Source organism: Mobula hypostoma, chromosome 16 (genome assembly GCF_963921235.1).
Source record: "Mobula hypostoma chromosome 16, sMobHyp1.1, whole genome shotgun sequence".
In the NCBI taxonomy this organism is placed as follows: Eukaryota; Metazoa; Chordata; class Chondrichthyes; order Myliobatiformes; family Myliobatidae; genus Mobula; species Mobula hypostoma.
The window spans coordinates 70,954,126-70,973,499 of NC_086112.1; the positions used below are offsets into that span (position 1 = coordinate 70,954,126).

The 19,374-nt window shown below is 40.5% G+C and overlaps 1 protein-coding gene across 1 annotated transcript in view; it reads right to left on the minus strand.

Annotated features, from left to right (window-relative positions):
* The window catches only part of LOC134357481 (leptin receptor overlapping transcript-like 1), a 76,805-nt gene that overhangs the window by 15,868 nt on the left and 41,563 nt on the right, over window positions 1–19,374 (minus strand). The window contains exon 3 of the mRNA XM_063069101.1: window positions 9,083–9,269. Coding sequence (XP_062925171.1) covers window positions 9,083–9,269 — 187 coding nt within the window. The remainder of the gene's footprint in view (window positions 1–9,082; window positions 9,270–19,374) is intronic.

Here is a 19,374-nt window from a genome sequence, read left to right on the forward strand (position 1 = left end):
TTTCAATTCAGAAAATTTTTTGATCTTAATCAATTCGGGTTAGCGATTCCTATTTTAGGTAACATATTTTTTCCTCCCTCTTTTACGGATCGCGCTTTTCAAACTTGGAAGACTAAGGGTATTTTACGGTTTTTGGATTTATTTTTAGATGGTTCCCTTATGTCTTTTGAACAATTATCTAATAAATATAACTTATCAAGAATACATTTTTTTAGATATTTACAAGTTAGAAATTTCCTAAGTACTATACTTTCTTCCTTTCCAATGCTTCCTCCTATATATATTTTAGATTCGATAATTAATCTTAATCCATGTCAGAAAGGTGCATCGGCTATGATTTATAATATTATTATGAAACTTAGGAAAGCTCCATTTGATAAGATTAGGGTAGATTGGGAACAGGAATTGGGGCTTACCATTTCTGTGGATGATTGGGGGCAGATTTTACAATTAGTTAATACTTCCTCTATTTGTGCTAAACATTCCCTAATTCAATTTAAAGTGGTTCATAGAGCACATATGTCCAAAGATAAGTTAGCGCGTTTTTACACGCATATTAATCCTTTCTGTGATAGATGTTCGGGGCAGATAGCCTCTTTAACTCATATGTTTTGGTCTTGCCCTACTTTGGAAACTTTTTGGAGAGATATTTTCAATATTATTTCTAAGGTATTAAATATAGATATCTCTCCTCACCCTATTACTGCTATCTTTGGACTACCTAAAATTTCTAGTAATCTTTCCCCTTCAGCCCGTAGAATGATTGCATTTCTTACTTTGATGGCGAAAAGATGTATTTTACAACATTGGAAAGAGCTTAATGCTCCAACTACCTTTTTTTGGTTTTCTCAGACGATTTTATGTTTGAATCTGGAGAAAATTAGAAGTAACCTTTATGATTCTTCATTTAAATTTGAACAGATTTGGGGACCTTTTATTCGATATTTTCATTTAATGTAATATTTACCCTTCTTGTTCTTTTTTCACTGTTTTAATGGAGGTCGGGATTGAGGACGTGATTTTAAGTTTAACTCTGTTTGGTTTCAAGTTAGCCCATTGCTTTGCTTTGCTTTTAGTTAGTTGCACGGTGGTTTTTTTTTGGGGGTTTTTTTTTCTTTTTTTTCCATTGATATATATAAAATCTAGTATACTATTATGTTATCTTGGTTTCTTATGCTTAAATTACATTGTTTGTAGTATTTTCTTTTTGGTATTGTTATCTTTTGGAATTTTATTATACTTTAACATTGTATTAATGTTTATATGGCTTACCTTTTTTGTATACTTACTCAATAAAAAGATTAAAAAAAAAAAAAAAGATCTCCCCCATTTCCTTTGGTTCCTCACAAAGCCAACCACTCTGATCTTCAAGAGGACCAATTTTATCCCTTACAATCCTTTTGCTCTTAATATACTTGTAAAAGCTCTTTGGATTATCCTTCACTTTGACTGCCAAGGCAACCTCATGCCTTCTTTTTGCCCTCCTGATTTCTTTCTTAAGTATTTTCTTGCACTTTTTATACTCCTCAAGCACCTGATTTACCCCCTGTTTCCTATACATTTCATACAACTCCCTCTTCTTCTTTATCAGAGTTGCAATTTGCCTTTAATCCTGACAGGAACATACAAACTCTGCACTCTCAAAATTTCCCCTTTGAAGGCTTCCCACCTACCAATCACATCTTTGCTAGAGAACAACCTGTCCCAATCCACGCTTTTTAGATCCTTTCTCATTTCTTCAAATTTGGCCTTCTTCCAGTTCAGAACCTCAACCCTAGGACCAGATCTATCCTTATCCATGATCAAATTGAAACTAATGGCGTTATGATCACTGGAACCAAAGTGCTCCCCTACACAGACTTCCGTCACTTGCCCTAATTCGTTTCCTAACAGGAGATCCAATATTGCATCCCCTCTAGTTGGTCCCTCTATATACTGATTTAGAAAACTTTCCTGAACACATTTTACAAACTCTAAACCATCTAGACCCCTAACAGTATGGGAGTCCCAATCAATGTATGGAAAATTAAAATCCCCTACCACCACAACTTTATGTTTCCTGCAGTTGTCTGCTATCTCTCTGAAGATTTGCTCTTCCAAGTCTCGTTGACTTTTCTTCTTGTATTTGCCCAGTTTGTTGTCGTTTGCACACTGGTTGGACACATAAGTAGGCGCAGTCTTTCACTGATTCTTTTATGGTTATTATTCTATAATAGATTTATTGAGTATGCCCTCAAAAAAATGAATCTCAGGATTGTATATGGTGACATATATGTACTTTGATAATAAATTTATTTTGAACTTTGAACATAAGCAAGATAATGGGAACTGTTGAGAGCATGTCACCTGAAGTTGGAAAATTCAATTATTATTCCAGGAAGTTCCTATATAGAAAATAGAATGTTGTTTTTGTAGTGTATGTTGTGTTTCACTATGGCATAGGAGGAAGTCATAGAGAGATTGAATTAAAGTGACATGCATCAGGTTAAACCTGCAGACTGGGTGCAGATGCTTCACCGTGTGATCACCCAAATCTGTGTTTGGCTTCTCCATGGAGAGGAGGATGCACTGTGAACATTGAATTCAGTCTAAGATCCCCTCATGTTTTAAGAAGGCAACAATAATCCCGGTGCCGAAGAAGAGCAAGGTGGCATGCCTGAATGACTACCGACCTATGGCTCTGACATCAATCGCTATGAAGTGCTTCGAGAGATTGGTTATGGCACACATCAACCACAGCCTACCGGTCAACCCCGACGCTTTGCAATTCGCCTACCGGAGCAACAGGTCAACGGCAGATGCCATCTGTCTGGCCCTACATTCCTCCTTAGAACACCTGGAGAATAAAGACGCATATGTAAGGCTCATTTTCATTGACTACAGCTCTGCCTTTAATACCATCATTCCAAATAAACTGATTCCTAAGCTTCGGAACCTGGGCCTTAGCACTCAGATCTGCAGCTGGATCTTCAACTTCCTCACAGACAGGACCCAGGCTGTAAAAATAGGGGACAAGCTCTCCTCTACAATCAGGCTGAGCACTGGTGCCCCACAAGGCTGTGCACTCAGCCCCCTGCTGTACTCACTGTACACCCATGATTGTGTAGCCAAGTTTCCATTGAACTCAATATATAAGTTTGCTGATGACACAACAATTGTAGGCCATATCTCGGGTAATGATGAGTTTGAGTACAGAGAGGAAATTAAGAACCTGGTGGCATGGTGCAAAGACAATAACCTATCCCTCAACGTCAGCAAGACAAAGGAATTGGTTGTTGACTTCAGATGGAGAGCTACATCGGTGGTGCGCAGGTGAAACAGGTCAGAAGCTTTAAGTTCCTCGGGGTCAATATCGCAAATGACCTGATTTGGTCCAACCAAGCAGAGTCCATTGCCAAGAAGGCCCACCAGTGCCTTTACTTCCTGAGAAAGCTAAAGAAATTTGGCCTGTCCCCTAAAACTCTCACTAATTTTTATAGATGCACTGTAGAAAGCATCACAACCTGGTACGGAAGTTGTTCTGTGCAAGACCGGAAGAAGCTGCAGAAGATCGTGAACACAGCCCAGCACATCACACAAATCAATCTTCCGTCCTTGGACTCACTTTACACCACACGCTGTCGGAGCAGTGCTGCCAGGATAATCAAGGACACGACCCACCCAGCCAACACACCTTTCGTCCCTCTTCCCTCCGGGAGAAGGCTCAGGAGCTTGAAGACTCTTACGGCCAGATTTGGGAATAGCTTCTTTCCAACCGTGATAAGACTGCTGAACGGATCCTGACCCGGATCTGGGCTGTACCCTCCAAATATCCAGACCTGCCTCTCGGTTTTTTTTGCACTACCTTACTTTCCCTTTTCTATTTTCTATTTATGATGTATAAGTTAATTTTTTATTATATTTACTATCAATTTGTACTCCAGGGAGCATTAAGTGCAGAATCAAATATCGCTGTGATGATTGTACGCTCTAGTATCAATTGTTTGGCGACAATAAAGTAATAATAATTCGGTACGTTAGACTGTGAGTACTACTGAAGTACAGTGATTACATCTGTGTGTGAAATGGCGAAGTAGAAGCAAGCTAGAGTTCAGACAGTGAATGTACTGCATGTAGCCCCGGCTTTGTACTTGGGATCACTGATCACTTCAGTAAAGTTGATAACCCTGAGTAAAAAGATAAATGCAAGTAATTCGTACACTTACTACTAACTTCATCTTGTTTGAATTAATATCTAGTCCTTTAAAGTATTATTTTAGAATTATTTATTATCTGAGCAGTTTGTAAAATGTGCTAGTCACGATTTAGTTCCAGTCCAGAGGATGACTCACAGGTTAGGAGGGTCAGCTTGGCTGACCTCCTGTATTTATAATACACTAGAGCTATCAAGAAGGCACTAGAGGTAGTGCGGCCAGGCAACAAGCTGGATCTAGGATGATCCAGTCCTGTATAATGAAATTTACATTATCAAATTTTAGCAGTACCGTACATTAATGCAGCTGGAACTTAACCTCCCTTTTTGGTCATTGTTCATCAGGATACGTTTTCAATCCTAATAAAAAAATGTTGGTATCCATGCTCCAAACCCGGCATGGGGAGTTAGGAGTATACCCTAATGTGTTTTGCTGGTCATTCCCAGTATTACCTCGGGCTTACATTCCTCACCTTCAGAAAAATCCACATCTCAACTTCTAAGATGAATATCGTACATTGTAAAAGTCAGAAGGTTGCAGGCAATTTGAACACAAGTTTGAAAATTTTAAAGCCGAAATCTCCTTAAGTCAGAATCTATAGTTAGGCAAACACATAGATGAATAAGGTTAGTAGTGAGCTAAAACATGAGAAACACTATTATATAAGCTGGACTTTACTGACAATAGAAGGACAACTGGGTCAGGGTCAGAAAATTCACAGGTTGAGGTAACAAATGGCCGAGAGTTTCAATCAACAAATAAGCTGCAAGAGAAATATAGACAGGAAATAATCTAGAGGTGAAGACTGATAATGAAGAAAATATGGTGTTAGAAAGTTAATCTAAAAAGATCAGTACAGACTCAGTAGCCAAGGAAAGGGTTGGGCTGGTCTCATTAGTTAAGAAATATCTTGTATGACAAAGGACCATGGCTTCAGTATTGACAATATTTAATTGGCAAAATAGAAAGCTCATTCAAAAATGGACAAGTAAACAGCTTAACGCAACAGAAGGTTGAAAAAGTTGGAGGTGGTTAACCTGACTGTCATTTGTGTACACATGGAATTCAGTGAGGTTAGGTTCAGGACTAACATGCAGATGAGAAATGGAACCATACCAATAAAGAGATGCTGGCACTTTTATCCTTCTAATTTTCATTTTCTTTCTACTCAGTCATTTTTGTTATTGGAGGTGAGGGAAACCTAACTTTAAATAAAGCTAACTTGAAGAAGACCATATAAGCAGTGTGAAGATTTAAGAGCATTCTAAAAGTACCTGGTACAAAAATACTTGCCTAGAAATTGTTAGAGAAATGCACAATGAGAACTCTGAAGTGGGACTTCAAGCTCCACTCATTCCAATCAGGATCTAGACAGTAGCAAAGGTACTGCTCTGTTTAGAAGTAGACAATATTTTCCTATAGAAGTTTTTGAAGAAGTCTCTGCAAAATCACTGAAGTCAAAAACCTTTTCTATCACATGTAAACAAAATACTATCCTCACTACTAGAAATAAAAAAGTATGAAATAATATATTTATATCAATATACTTCAAAAGTTACGAAATTGCACCACTAGCTGCTTAAGTGTCCATTTCTTCAAAAAACCAATCAATGAGAACTTGCATTCATGCATTGCCCTTAAGTTAGTAATACTTTATAGAAGCACTATCAAATCAAAGAGACCAGGCAGTCGAGGACAAAACTGTCAATGATGAAGCAATTTCATCATGATGCCAGAAATGGAGACAAGTATTTTTCTCAGTGGGATGAGTATGAAGAAGATTGGAAAGAACGGGAACAGTGAAGATATGGTGGAATTTGAATGCAATTATGTTTTGAATTGTGGAATAGCCCCAAGAGTCTGGGTGGTCTATTCCCGATCCTAATTTATATCTTCATATCACTTTCTGCTCATATTCATTTGCATCTTCCCAGCTTTGTTTTTCCCTGTTATACTTCAATGAATTAAACAAAATATTGAAACTTCTTACCTTCTGGCTTGCTACAACAGAATCTTTCAAACTGACTATTTGGTGACATCTTCGGATCAAAACTGATGACTGGACTAGGGAACACCATGCCCCAGAACTTCTGAATTCAATTTGTTTGTGACAGCCAACTGGAAACTCTAGAGTCATACCCACATCCAACAAAGAGGTTTCTCAGGACTATGAATGGCAGTTCTGTTGTCATTGCTATGAAGCACAAGACAGGACAAAGGAAAATCAAACATCACACACAAAATGGTGGAGGAACTCAACAGACCAGGCAGCATCTATTGAAAAGAGTAAATAATCGATGTTTTGGGCTGAGACTCTTCATCAGGACTGGAATAGAAGAGGAGAAATCCGAGTAAAAAAGTGGGAGGAGGGCAGGAAAAAGGTGGTAGGTGATAGGTGATAGGTGAAACCAGGAAAGGGGAAAAGGGATGAAGAAAAGAGCTGGGGAGTTGATTGGTGAAAGAGATAAAAGGCTGGAGAAGGGGGAATCTGAAGGGAAAGGACAGAAGACAATGGAAGAAAGGGAAGGTGGAAGAGCACCAGAGGGAGGTAATGGACAGGGAAGGAGATAAAGTGAGAGAGGGAAACAGGAATGGGGAAATGGTGAAGCGAGGAGGGTGGGGGGCAATGATCAGAGTTCGAGAAATTGATGTTCATGCCATCAGGTTGGAGACTACCCAGACAGAATATAAAGAGTTGCTCCTCCAACTGTGTGGCCTCATCGTGGCAGTACAGCAGGCCATGGACTGACACATCAGAATGGGAATGGGAAGTAGAATTGAAATGGGTGGCTACCGGGATCCCGCTTTTTCTGGTAGATGGAATGTAGGTACTCGGCAAAGCCGTCTCCCAATCTCTGTCGGGTCTCACCGACATACAGGAGGTCATACTAGTGCACTGAACACAGTAAATGATCCCAACAGACTCACAGATGAAGTGTTGCCTCACCTGGAAGGACAGTTTGGGGCCCTGAATGGTAATGAGGGAAGAGGTGTAGGGGCAGGTGTAGCACTTGATCCACTTGCAAGGATAAATGTCCAGAGGGAGATCAGTGGGGAGGGACGAGTGGAAAAGGGAGTCTCAGAGAGAGCCATCCCTGTGGAAAGATGTGTTTGGTGGTGGGATCCCACTGGAGATGGCAGAAGTTCTGGAGAATTATGTGCTGCATGCAGAGGCAAATGGGGTAGTAGGTGATAGGGAGCTTGAGAAAGCTGGTGCTCAGTGCCAATTCATCTCTCTAGATGTCAACTGTGATGCTCCTAACAGTTGTTGACATCAATAAGCAGGAGACGTTGCAAAGTGCAGTGCTTGCGGGAAGTTAATCTTCCATTTCTGGCATCCAGTCACTGCATAGTTTGTATTTTCTTTGGCACAAAGGTTCCTACTATGGAAGTTCTTGAACATTATGATGAACAGATTGATTAACAAGCACGCAAGTGTGACAGTTAAGCAAGTAATCAAATTATTGCCTCTCACCATTGACATTGGTGTTGCTGAATTATTAATTTAAATGTCCCTCTCTGATTTTTATGCATTTCAGAAAATGTGTGATTTTGCTATTCACATCTGAATGAACATTGAAATAAGCAAAATTTTAAAAACCCTGAAATAAGTTCTTCTCCTGGATAACAATGGATGCAATTATTTTAAAACAGTAATTTAAAAATAACTTCATAGTATGTTATTTCATGTCATCTCATTCTGATCTGCAGGCATATATTTGTCTTTATCCGCAAGCCCTTGAATTGGCTACTTGACACTAATCTCCATTTCCTTTTCATAATGTTTAAAAAGGGAAAGTTTACAAACTCACTTTGAAAATTTTGCAGTTTCTTATATCTGTATAAGATTTCTTATCTATGTTTTGTTTACAATGTTTCATAATTTATTGGAGCAAGTACAAAGACTTAGGGTCAGTATGCACATTCCACAAACTGCACTCATAAAAGGCCTGAAGATCTGTATTTTCTGGTATTGATTTAATGATGAATTAAGCATAATCTTCAGAAAATTTGTTTCATTCCACCCATTGCTGCCTAACATGCTAGCTCAAATATTTTTTCAGAACCTTCAATGCAGTGATTTTCTTTTGTGCTAAATACTACAAACATGCACCACATTCCAAGTTATTTCCCAACAACACTATTTCAGATGATTTGGTTGAAAATAGTATAGCATACTGTACTCAGAATTTCTCCACTGCTCTGTATACACCTCTTCTTCTGAACTCAGTCCAAGGAATGCATCTTACTTCTACTCTTCAGGCTGTAAGGAACACTCTAGATCAGGGGTTCCCAACCTGGGGTCGGCTGACACCTTGCTTAATGATTAAGGTCCACGGCATAAAAAAAGATTGGGAGCCCCTAACGTATATCATATTCTACAGCACCAATGTTAGGCTCCAAAACTATATGAATCAAGAAAGTGTTCATCGAAGAAAGAAAGTCAAATACCAATTGAATGGGAAGCATGAACATGTTAAACATCACATCATGGTGCAAACAAGAGAGAGTTAACAAATAGAACTGCAAAGGAATCAAAAAAAGTTGAGTCATATAGAATGTTAAAAAACCTAAAATGGTGGGGATCAAGCATACAACACATTAATAAAAAGTTGAGAAAACTGAAATGTTCTTCAGAATGGAAATCACATGGTAGCTTCACTAAAATTTTGTTAACCAGGGCAAGACTGGAAACAAAATAATCATAGCATGATCCAAAAAAACAGCAACTACAAAAATAACTTCAGAAATACAGCACTATTGTGAGATATAATATTATTAATACAATACAATATTATTATGAGATAATACCAGTGGCAAAAGTGATGGTTATCATTCTGTCTTCAATATACATAAAAATATTCAGAAATATTCTCAATTACACTTACCAGAGTTGCTCTTGCAAAAATGATAGGCAGCCCGAAAGCTGAGACGACAATGCCTGTAGTGAGAAATATGGCAAGTTCTTTACATGCACTGCTTGTTGCATCAGTGTCATCAACTACTCTTGTCGCTATGCAGTATGGAATTGGAGAGAGAATGTAAAAGAACAGAACAAACAGTGGCCAGTATTTGCTGGAATAAAAAAGGAAGAAGAGAATAACAAAGGTGAACATTAAAACATGTTTTTATCACAAAGCATGCAGAAATTGACACAATTTATAATGATTAATGCTGCAACAACATCATAGTATCATTCAGTCTGCTTGGGACTTTTGATGGTGCCTATTAGAAAATATTCTGAACTATTTGATGTTGCTAGAACACATCTTTAATTCACTTGGTTTTAGTGTTTTTCATGGAACTAGCTAAAACTAGGGCAGATATTTGGAAAGGGAGCACGACAAACTACTTTGAGAGCCAGATGCTGAACCATCAGGATTGCAAAATGTTTGGACAGGAAATTATCAGAGTTTTACTGTTTTGAGTATTTCTAGCAGTGATTCAACCCAATAAAGGTAGATCTAAAACATCACTCCAATTTTAAAAATTCAACAACTAAGTCAAGTTATTATAGAATCACTTAGCATGGAAACAGGACCTTGCCCACCTGAGTTCATGCTAACTGACAAGTATTCACTTACTCTAATCCTACTTTATTTTCCCCATGTTCACCTCACAATAATCACTGGGACAATTTTTAGTAGCCAATTAACCCAACAATCTGTACACTTTTGGCAAACAGGAATAAACAGGAGCAGGGGAATCGCGCACAGTCACAGGGAGAAGATACAAACCCCACACTGACAACAGCATAGATCCGGATTGAACAGAGGCCATTGGGCTACAAAGCAGCAATTCTATTTGCTGTGACATTGTGCCATCTATTTATTTGAAAGAAATACTTAAATACCATATATTTGAATGAAGCAGATATTCAGCAGTTTATCTCCACTAAAATATATACAGTACTGTGTAAAAGTCTTACGTACCCTGGACTTTTTAACATATTTTGTTTTTGACTTTTTTTGTCATCTGCTTTACCGTGTTAGGAGAAAAGAGCAGATTTCAGATTTTCCAACATTCATTTTCCAAAAAATTAAATGTTAGAGAAATTTTTTATATTTTGTTAAAGAAAGTAACATAGTAATTTTTCAAATAAAAACTTGATTACTTTGTAGGTATCCAGCCCAGTGCATGATTAAACAAAGACAACAAACAGGTGCTAATGATCAATGACATAATGATTTGAATGAACTAAACTGATTAATTGAAACAGAAATGGGTGTAGAAGGAATCAAACTGGGTGAAGGGCAACCAAGCAAAAAGCAGATGTGTCAGCTTAACCTTCAAATCATCAATTCTTACACCAAGACAAGAGTGAGCATAGCAACAAGACACAAGGTAGTCATCCTGCATCAGCAAGGTCTCTCCCCAACAGAAATTTCGCGGCAGACAGGAACTTCAACGTGTGCTGTCCACAATCTTCTGAAAAAACACAAAGAAATGGACCAGAAATGCAGTTGTCAGCCATGGAAACTGAGTGCAGCAGATGAGAGATACATCAAAATAACATCCCATCTAAATTGAAAGAAGTCCAGCTCAGCTATCAACTCTGAAGTCACAGAAACCACTGGAACCCAGGCACATCCCTGTGCATTCCAGAGAAGTCTTGTCAGAAGTGGTCTTCATGGAAGAGTTGCTACCAAAAAGCCATTCCTGAGAGTAGAAACAAAGCCAAGAGACTTACCAACGCACTAAAATACTAGGTGCTGGAAAATGGCAGCAAGTGCTCTAAACTCACGATTCAAAATTTGAAATTTTTGGCTTAAACACGAGGTAGTTTGTTCATAGAAGAGCTGGAGTGTGCTACATGGATGTGTGTCTGCAGCCAATAATGAACCTGTTGGAGGTTTCCTGCAGATTTGGAACAGCATTTCTGCAAATGGAGTTGGTGATTTAGTCAGAATTAATAGAATTCTCAATGCTGAGAAGTACAAGTAGATTCTCATGCAGCAAGTAATACCATCAGTCTGATAAGTTCCAACTTTATTCTGTAGCAGGACAATGACCCCAAACATATGGTCAAGGTTGTAAAGAAATATCTTCAGCAAAAAGAAGAACAAAGAGTTTTGCAACAGGGCCCAGATCTCAACATCATCAATGTTGTGTCTGTATAACTACATATCAACTAAATAAAAGTACACAAGCAGATGTGAGATTGGCTGATAAGATTCACTTTGAAGAGAGAGAACAAAAAAGTACATAGGTAAGTTATCAGTCAATAAGTAGTGCTAAGGGGAGTCACTGCACTAAATAGGTCCATACATTATACTTCCTCCTCCTTTAGAGTAATGTAACAAAATATTCAATTTCCCTTTAACAAACCATATTCAAATTAACATGCTTTCACAATAACAGTCCATAATAACTTGCACTATACTAAAAATTCAGTCTTTGAGGAAGCTCTTTGTTTCTTTCAGGATAGCAACATGTGGAGTGGCATCAGGTTTGGCAGGTGTCTTGTCAAAGACAATTTTCTCTGTTGCAAGTGTCAAGTTGCTGTTGGTGTCACGATCATCACTGGGAGATAAGGCCGGTGGCTACAATGTGTCCATCTTTTTGGATGCAGTCAATTCCGGTGTGTTCTTCATCTGAGCATCCAGTATCTGGTCCACATGACGTCCCCATGTATGATCTACAACATCAGTGGTCCGGTTTTTGCAGCTATCCTACCGGGTGTCCACTTGTCTTCTCGGTAATCACATGCCAGGACTTCCTATCCAGTCTTAAAGTTCCTTGCCGATTTATCTGGCAACTGGCTGAACTGCTTATTTTGCACTTCCCTCTGAGATCTGGCTTCAGGTGGTCTATGTGAGATCTCAGATTCTGCTCATGAACAGCACTGTAGGTCACATGAACAGAGTTCTGATACACAAAAAGGAAGTTGTTCACTTAGTCCTGTAGAGAAATGTCCTTCTTGTCCATAGTTTTATTGGACTCCTTAAAGGTTTGGACAAACTTTTCAACTAACCTATTTGTTGCTGGGTGGTGAGAAGCTGACTTGAAATGTTTGATTCCATTTTTCTTCATGAATAGTCTGAACTCTGCTGACGTGTATTGTGGTCTGTTGTCACTCACTATTTGTTCGAGAAAGCCATTTCCAGAGAAGGTAGTCCTCAGTGTGGAAATAGTCTTCTCCGATGTGGTTGACTTTACTGGTATGACTTAAGGCCACTTTAAATGAGCATCCACAGCAATCAGAAACATGGAGTCCATGAATGGCCCAGCAAAGTCAATGTACACTCTTTGCCATGGTGAAGAGGACCGTTCCCGTGAGTGTAACAGTGCCTGTGGGGGTGCATTTTGAACTTTGTGGCATCCCAAACAGCTTTTGGTTAAGTCTTCAATCCGTCTATCTATTCACGGCCACCACACGTAGTTCTGGGTGAGACTCTTCATCTCAACTGTACCCAGGTGATCTTCATGCAGATTCTCTAACACTCTGGTGTGCAGTTTAGAAGGAATCACAAAACGAGATCCACACATCAGCGTTCTCGTCTCACTGAGAACTCTGGAAACGTAGGATTACCATGAGCTGGCCATCCTTGCATGGTGATGTCATAAACTTTTGACAATATTAGGTCATTCCTTGTTTCTCTTTGAGTTTCAGAATTTGTTACCAGCAAAATCCAGCAACTGGTCCACCAATTTAAAGTGTCGCTGTCTACAGGTGAGGTGCTGGAGGATTGGAGAGTGGCTCATGTTGTTCTGTTGTTCAAAAAAGTATCCAAAAGTAATCCGGGAAATTATAGGCCGGTAAATTTAACGTCGGTAGTAGGTAAGTTATTGGAGGGAGTACTAAGAGACAGAATCTACAAGCATTTGGATAGACAGGGACTTATTGAGGAGAGTCAACATGGCTTTGTGCGTGGTAGGTCATGCTTGACCAATCTATTGGAGTTTTTCGAGGAGGTTACCAGGAAAGTGGATGAAGGGAAGGCAGAGGTTATTGTCTACATGGACTTCAGTAAGGCCTTTGACAAGGTCCTGCATAGGAGGTTAGTTAGGAAAATTCAGTCGCTAGGTATACATGGAGAGGTGGTAAATTGGATTAGACATTGGCTCAATGGAAAAAGCCAAAGAGCGGTAGTAGAGAATTGCTTCTCTGAGTGGAGGCCTGTGACTAGTGGTGTGCCACAGGGATCAGTGCTGGGTCCATTGTTATTTGTCATCTATACCAATGATCTGGATGATAATGTGGTAAATTGGATCAGCAAATTTGCTGATGATACAAAGATTGGAGGTGTAGTAGACAGTGAGGAAGGTTTTCAAAGCCTGCAGAGGGACTTGGACCAGCTGGAAAAATGGGCTGAAAAATGGCAGATGGAGCTTAATACTGACAGGTGTGAGGTATTGCACGTTGGAAGGACAAACCAAGGTAGAACATACAGGGTTAATGGTAAGACACTGAGGAGTGCAGTAGAACAGAGGGATCTGGGAATACAGATACAAAATTCCCTAAAAGTGGCGTCACAGGTAGATAGGGTCATAAAGAGAGCTTTTGGTACATTGGCCTTTATTAATCAAAGTATTGAGTATAAGAGCTGGAATGTTATGATGAGGTTGTATAAGGCATTGGTGAGGCCGAATCTGGAGTATTGTGTTCAGTTTTGGTCACCAAATTACAGGAAGGATATAAATAAGGTTGAAAGAGTGCAGAGAAGGTTTACAAGGATGGTGCCGGGACTTGAGAAACTCAGTTACAGGGAAAGGTTGAATAGGTTAGGACTTCATTCCCTGGAGCGTAGAAGAATGAGGGGAGATTTGATAGAGGTATATAAAATTATGATGGGTATAGATAGAGTGAATGCAAGCAGGCTTTTTCCACTGAGGCAAGGGGAGGAAAAAACCAAAGGACATGAGTTAAGGGTGAGGGGGGAAAAGTTTAAAGGGAACATTGGGGGGGCTTCTTCACACAGAGTGTGATGGGAGTATGGAATGAGCTGCCAGACAAGGTGGTAAATGCGGGTTCTTTTTTAACATTTAAGAATAAATTGGACAGATACATGGATGGGAGGTGTATGGAGGGATATGGTCCGTGTGCAGGTCAGTGGGACTAGGCAGAAAATGGTTCGGCACAGCAAGGGCCAAAAGGCCTGTTTCTGTGCTGTAGTTTTTCTGTGGTTTTTTTTCTATGTATAATGCTGTGCAGACACCTTTGCTGGGTCACAGAATGAAGACTTTTCTTCTTCAGTTGCCAACAGTGGAAGACAAGCCAAGCCAAGCCAAGCCATCAGCATTGATGTGTTGTTTAGTGCCCTTGAACTCTCTGTCATAAGAGTGGGCTCCTCGGAAAGGTGCCCAACATTGCAACCGGGTAGCAATCATCACTGGGATTCCCTTCCTGGGATTGAAAATGGCTGGTGGTCTGTCACTAGAGTAAACTTTTATCCGTAGAGGTAGTTGTGGAACTTCTTTATTCCCCATACTAGACTAAGGGCCTCTCAGTTGTTCTGTGCATAGTTGCATTCTGCACTTGTCAGTGATCTTAAAGCAAATGCAATCACACGTTCAGATCCATCTTTCATAGTGTGTGACAAAATGGCACCAATGTCATAAGGGGACACACCACACCCCTGTCTGATGGGCAGAGATGGGTCATAATGGGTGCGCAGTTTATCTGATGTTATTAATCCTTTTGTTTCCTTTTTCATATCTTTCTGACCATTCCCTCTTTGCTCTTGTCTGCAATGGGTGCAACCCTGTAGCAAGATTTGGGAGAAACCAGCAGTAGTAGTTTACAAGGCCCAAGTATGACCTGAGTTGTGACACGCTTTCCAGTTTGGGTGCCTTCAGCACTGCTCAGATCTTCTCATGTGACTTATGTAAGCCATGCTTGTCAATGACAAGTCCACAATATGAGATTGTTGAAAAACTCATATTTCTCTCTCTTTGTGCACAATCCATACTCACTCAGTCTGGTAAGCACTTTACCAAGGTTCTGGAAGTGCTCTTTGTTACTCTTGCCAGTCACAATAATGTCATCAAAGTAACAATGTGTTCCTGGGATTTCTTGGAGCACTTGGTCCATTCTTTGCCAAATTGCTGGAGCTGATGCAATGCCGAAGATGAGATGATTATACTGGAACAGTCTTTTATGAGTGTTGATTGTGAGGAACTCCCTGTGTGACTCCTCAATCTCCATTTGCAATTAGTCTTGTGACAAGTCAATCTCTGAAAACCTTTCGCCACCTGCCAAAGATGCAAAAATGTCTTCCATTTGTGGTAGCAGAGGGTTGAATCTCACTTTGAAGTCTCCACATATTCAAGTCGCTCCGACCTTGCCTTTCTTCATCAATGGGCCAATGGGCATGGCCCAATTACTCCACTCAACCTTGGAGAGAATGCCAGACGCCTCCAAGCTCTGAAGTTCAGCATCCACTTTAGGATGTAGTGCATAAGGCACTGGATGTGCTTTATGAAATCTTGGTGTTGCTGCTTCATCCAGTTCAATTCTGGCCTTCGTACCTTTGAGTTTACCAATCCCCTTCTCAAGCACTTTCTCATTAGCACTAAGCAGCTGTGACAGTTTCTGGTTAGAGCTACCATTTGGGCTACAGTTTCCTATTGATGACACATTGAGAGCTTTGATTATATGCCAGTCTAGTTGGACTTTTCTCAACCACTTACGTCCAAAAAGTGCTGGCCCTCCACTTTTCAACACAAAGCTCTTTGCTGTGTTCTGCCTCTATTCATCACATTTAGTTTGCTTTTGGGAGACACTTTTTCACCTGTGTAGGTCCTTAGCATCAGAGAACTTTTCTTATGATAGCTTAGAAAACACTCTGTTGTAGTCAGTCTGAAATGACAGACTAAGCTGGCCTTGTATCCAGCTCCACTTTCAGGTTTACACCAGACACATCTATTGTGATCCAGATGATTTTGCAATCTGTTTCAGTAATACTATGCAGTTCTAGGCATGACAGCTCGCTTTTGTCAGGTTCTGTGTTGTCTGACTCAGTTTCACACTCAGTCTCTTTGTGCATTGGTTTCATTTTGTGTTTGAAACATTTCACTCTGTTTTTCTCTTTAGTTGTGCTTTCTCTCTGACTTGCACAAGATCTCAAGTGATCTTGTCTGTGACACTTTCTGCAAGCATTTTCTTTGAACGCCAGTCATCTGAATCATGGGAGGATTTTCCACATCGATAACATTGTTGGCTTTTTGCACCATTAAGGGACATTTTATGCATTTTACATTTTTGAGCTCTTTTTCTGTAGTTCTGACACATCCTTTTCTGCTGTCTGTAATGATATTGCAATATTCAATGCTTGTTCTAAGGTTAGGTCTCTTTCTGACAGTAGTCTCTTTTGAGTGCTTTGACTATGCATGTCCCTTAGTACATCAGAAAGTCCATCTCTAAAGTCACAGTATTGGGAAAGTTTGCAGAGTTCTGCAATGTATTCAGAAATGCTTTCATCTTTTGACTGGTTCCTTTTGTGAAATCTAAATCTCTCAGCTATTCCTCATGGTTTAGGGCTCAAGCGCTTTTTTAAAATTGCAACAATTTTGTCAAGTATCTTGCTTGCTGGCTTTTTAGCAGTTACTAAGTTGTGTAAAAGCCTGTACATTTTAGAACCCATTAAGCTAAGAACCGCGGAGACTTTCTTTCCCTCATCCACATTGTTGCATTATAATACAGCTTAACCCTCTCGGGATTCTATTTCCAGTCCTCATTAGCACCATGAAATTCATCAACTTTCTCAACTAAGGCCATCGACACGTTATTTTCACTTTAACTTTGCTAGTTGTGCGTCTCTCACTGTGTACTATTACTCATGCATCCCTTTGTTAGTGCCTGTGATGGCCTTCTCAATACTGATTCACTGTTTCCTATCATGGTCTCTCTCCCTTCCTCCGAATTCTCTCACCTCATAACTGTCAATGCAGTTGGTGATATCTGCTGATATTCCAGTTCGTACTGTTGCCAACTTGTTGTGTCTGTACAACTACGTATTAACTTAAATAAAAACACATACACAGAGGTAAGGTTAACTTCACTTTGCAGAGAAAGAATAGCAGATCAACATCAATCTAACTCAGGAAGTCGTGCTAAGGGGAGTCATTGCACTAAAAGAAATAGATCCATACATTACAGTCAAGGCTGTCTGAGATTACCGAGAGCCAGAAGCAAGCAAGACACTCAAAATCTGCATAAGAACAGATGATTCATCTGTTGTCAGCCCCCAACAAACACATAGTCCATTCTTCCCTCCTACTCCTCCTCACAGTCCCCCACCCTGCTCTCATGACTATACCCCTCCTCCACACAAAACCACCACGGTGGGCTTCACAGCTGAACAGGTGAGAAGACAGTTGAAACGTCTCAACCCAAGCAAGGCTGCAGGCCCAGATGGCATCAGCACCAGGGTGCTCAAAGCCTGTGCCCCTCAGCTGTGTGGAGTACTTCACCATGTATTCAACCTGAGCCTGAGGCTCCGGAGGGTTCCTGTGCTGTGGAAGATGTCCTGTCTCATCCCTGTGCCGAAGACGCCGCGCCCCAGCGGCCTCAATGACTACAGACCGGTGGCATTGACCTCCCACATCATGAAGACCCTGGAGAGACTTCTTCTGGAGCTGCTCCGGCCTATGGTCAGGCCACACGTAGATTCCCTCCAGTTCGCCTACCAGCCCCGACTAGGAGTTGAGGATGCCATCGTCTACCTGCTGAACCGTGTCTACGCCCACCTGGACAAGCCAGCGAGCACTGTGAGGGTCATGTTTTTTGACTTCTCCAGTGCGTTCAACACCATCCGCCCTGCTCTGCTGGGGAAGAAGCTGACAGCGATGCAGGTGGATGCTTCCCTGGTGTCATGGATTCTTGATTACCTGACTGGCAGACCACAGTACGTGTACTTGCAACACTGGGTGTCCGACAGAGTGATCAGCAGCACTGGGGCTCCACAGGGGATTGTCTTGTCTCCCTTTCTCTTCACCATTTACACCTCGGACTTCAACTACTGCACAGAGTACTGTCATCTTCAGAAGTTTTCTGATGATTCTGCCATAGTTGGATGCATCAGCAAAGGAGATGAGGTTGAGTACAGGGCTATGGTAGGAAACTTTGTCACATGGTGTGAGCAGAATTATCTGCGGTTTAATGTGAAAAAGACTAAAGAGCTGGTGGTAGACCTGAGGGGGTCAGTGTGGACATGGTGGAGGATTACAAATACCTGGGGATACGAATTGACAATAAACTGGACTGGTCAAAGAACACTGAGGCTGTCTACAAGAAGGGTCAGAGCTCTCTCTATTTCCTGAGGAGACTGAGGTCCTTTAACATCTGTCGGACGATGCTGAGGATGTTCTACGAGTCTGTGGTGGCCAGTGCGATCATGTTTGCTGTTGTGTGCTGGGGCAGCAGGCTGAGGGTAGCAGACACCAACAGAATCAACAAACTCATTCGTAAGGCCAGTGATGTTGTGGGGATGGAACTGGACTCTCTGACGGTGGTGTCTGAAAAGAGGATGCTGTCTAAGTTGCATACCATCTTGGTCAATGTCTCCCATCCACTACATAATGGACGGGTTGGGCACAGGAGTACATTCGGCCAGAGACTCATCCCACCGAGATGTAACACTGAGTATCATAGGAAGTCATTCCTGCCTGTGGCCATCAAACTTGGAGGGACAGACACCCTGAGCCAATAGGCAGGTCCTGGACTTATTTCCTGGCATAATTTACATATTATTATTTAATTATTTATGATTTAGCTTTTTACTGTTTACTGCTCTTTATAGTCATTATTTTATATTTAGAAATTTTTAATTACATTATTCTTGAAAGCATCTTTGCCTGCCTAAGATTTTTGTAAAGTACTGTACATTCTAATTAGAAAGGTAGCAAGAGAAGCACATTACAGTGAAAGTAGTTTGCATAATAAAAGGATCAAATATGTGCCATGGGACAGTTAAATTAACAAATACAGCAAGAGAAATAATGGAGAAGAGAATTGTCCATATGCCTGATACCAAACTTTCAAAACAAGCTCTCTAAGCAGCAAGAAATTTGCAGGACTTTGTCAACTCAAAATTAAGGTGAAGTATCTGGGGAGGCAGTGAGCTCCTCATGACAGAGCACGAAGAGGAAGTGAGTCATTGCTAGCCTGAAGGGCTGCCTAAAAGCTTATTAAAACTAAACGCCTGTCTGTGATTCAGGTAATCTTCTCCGTAAATTC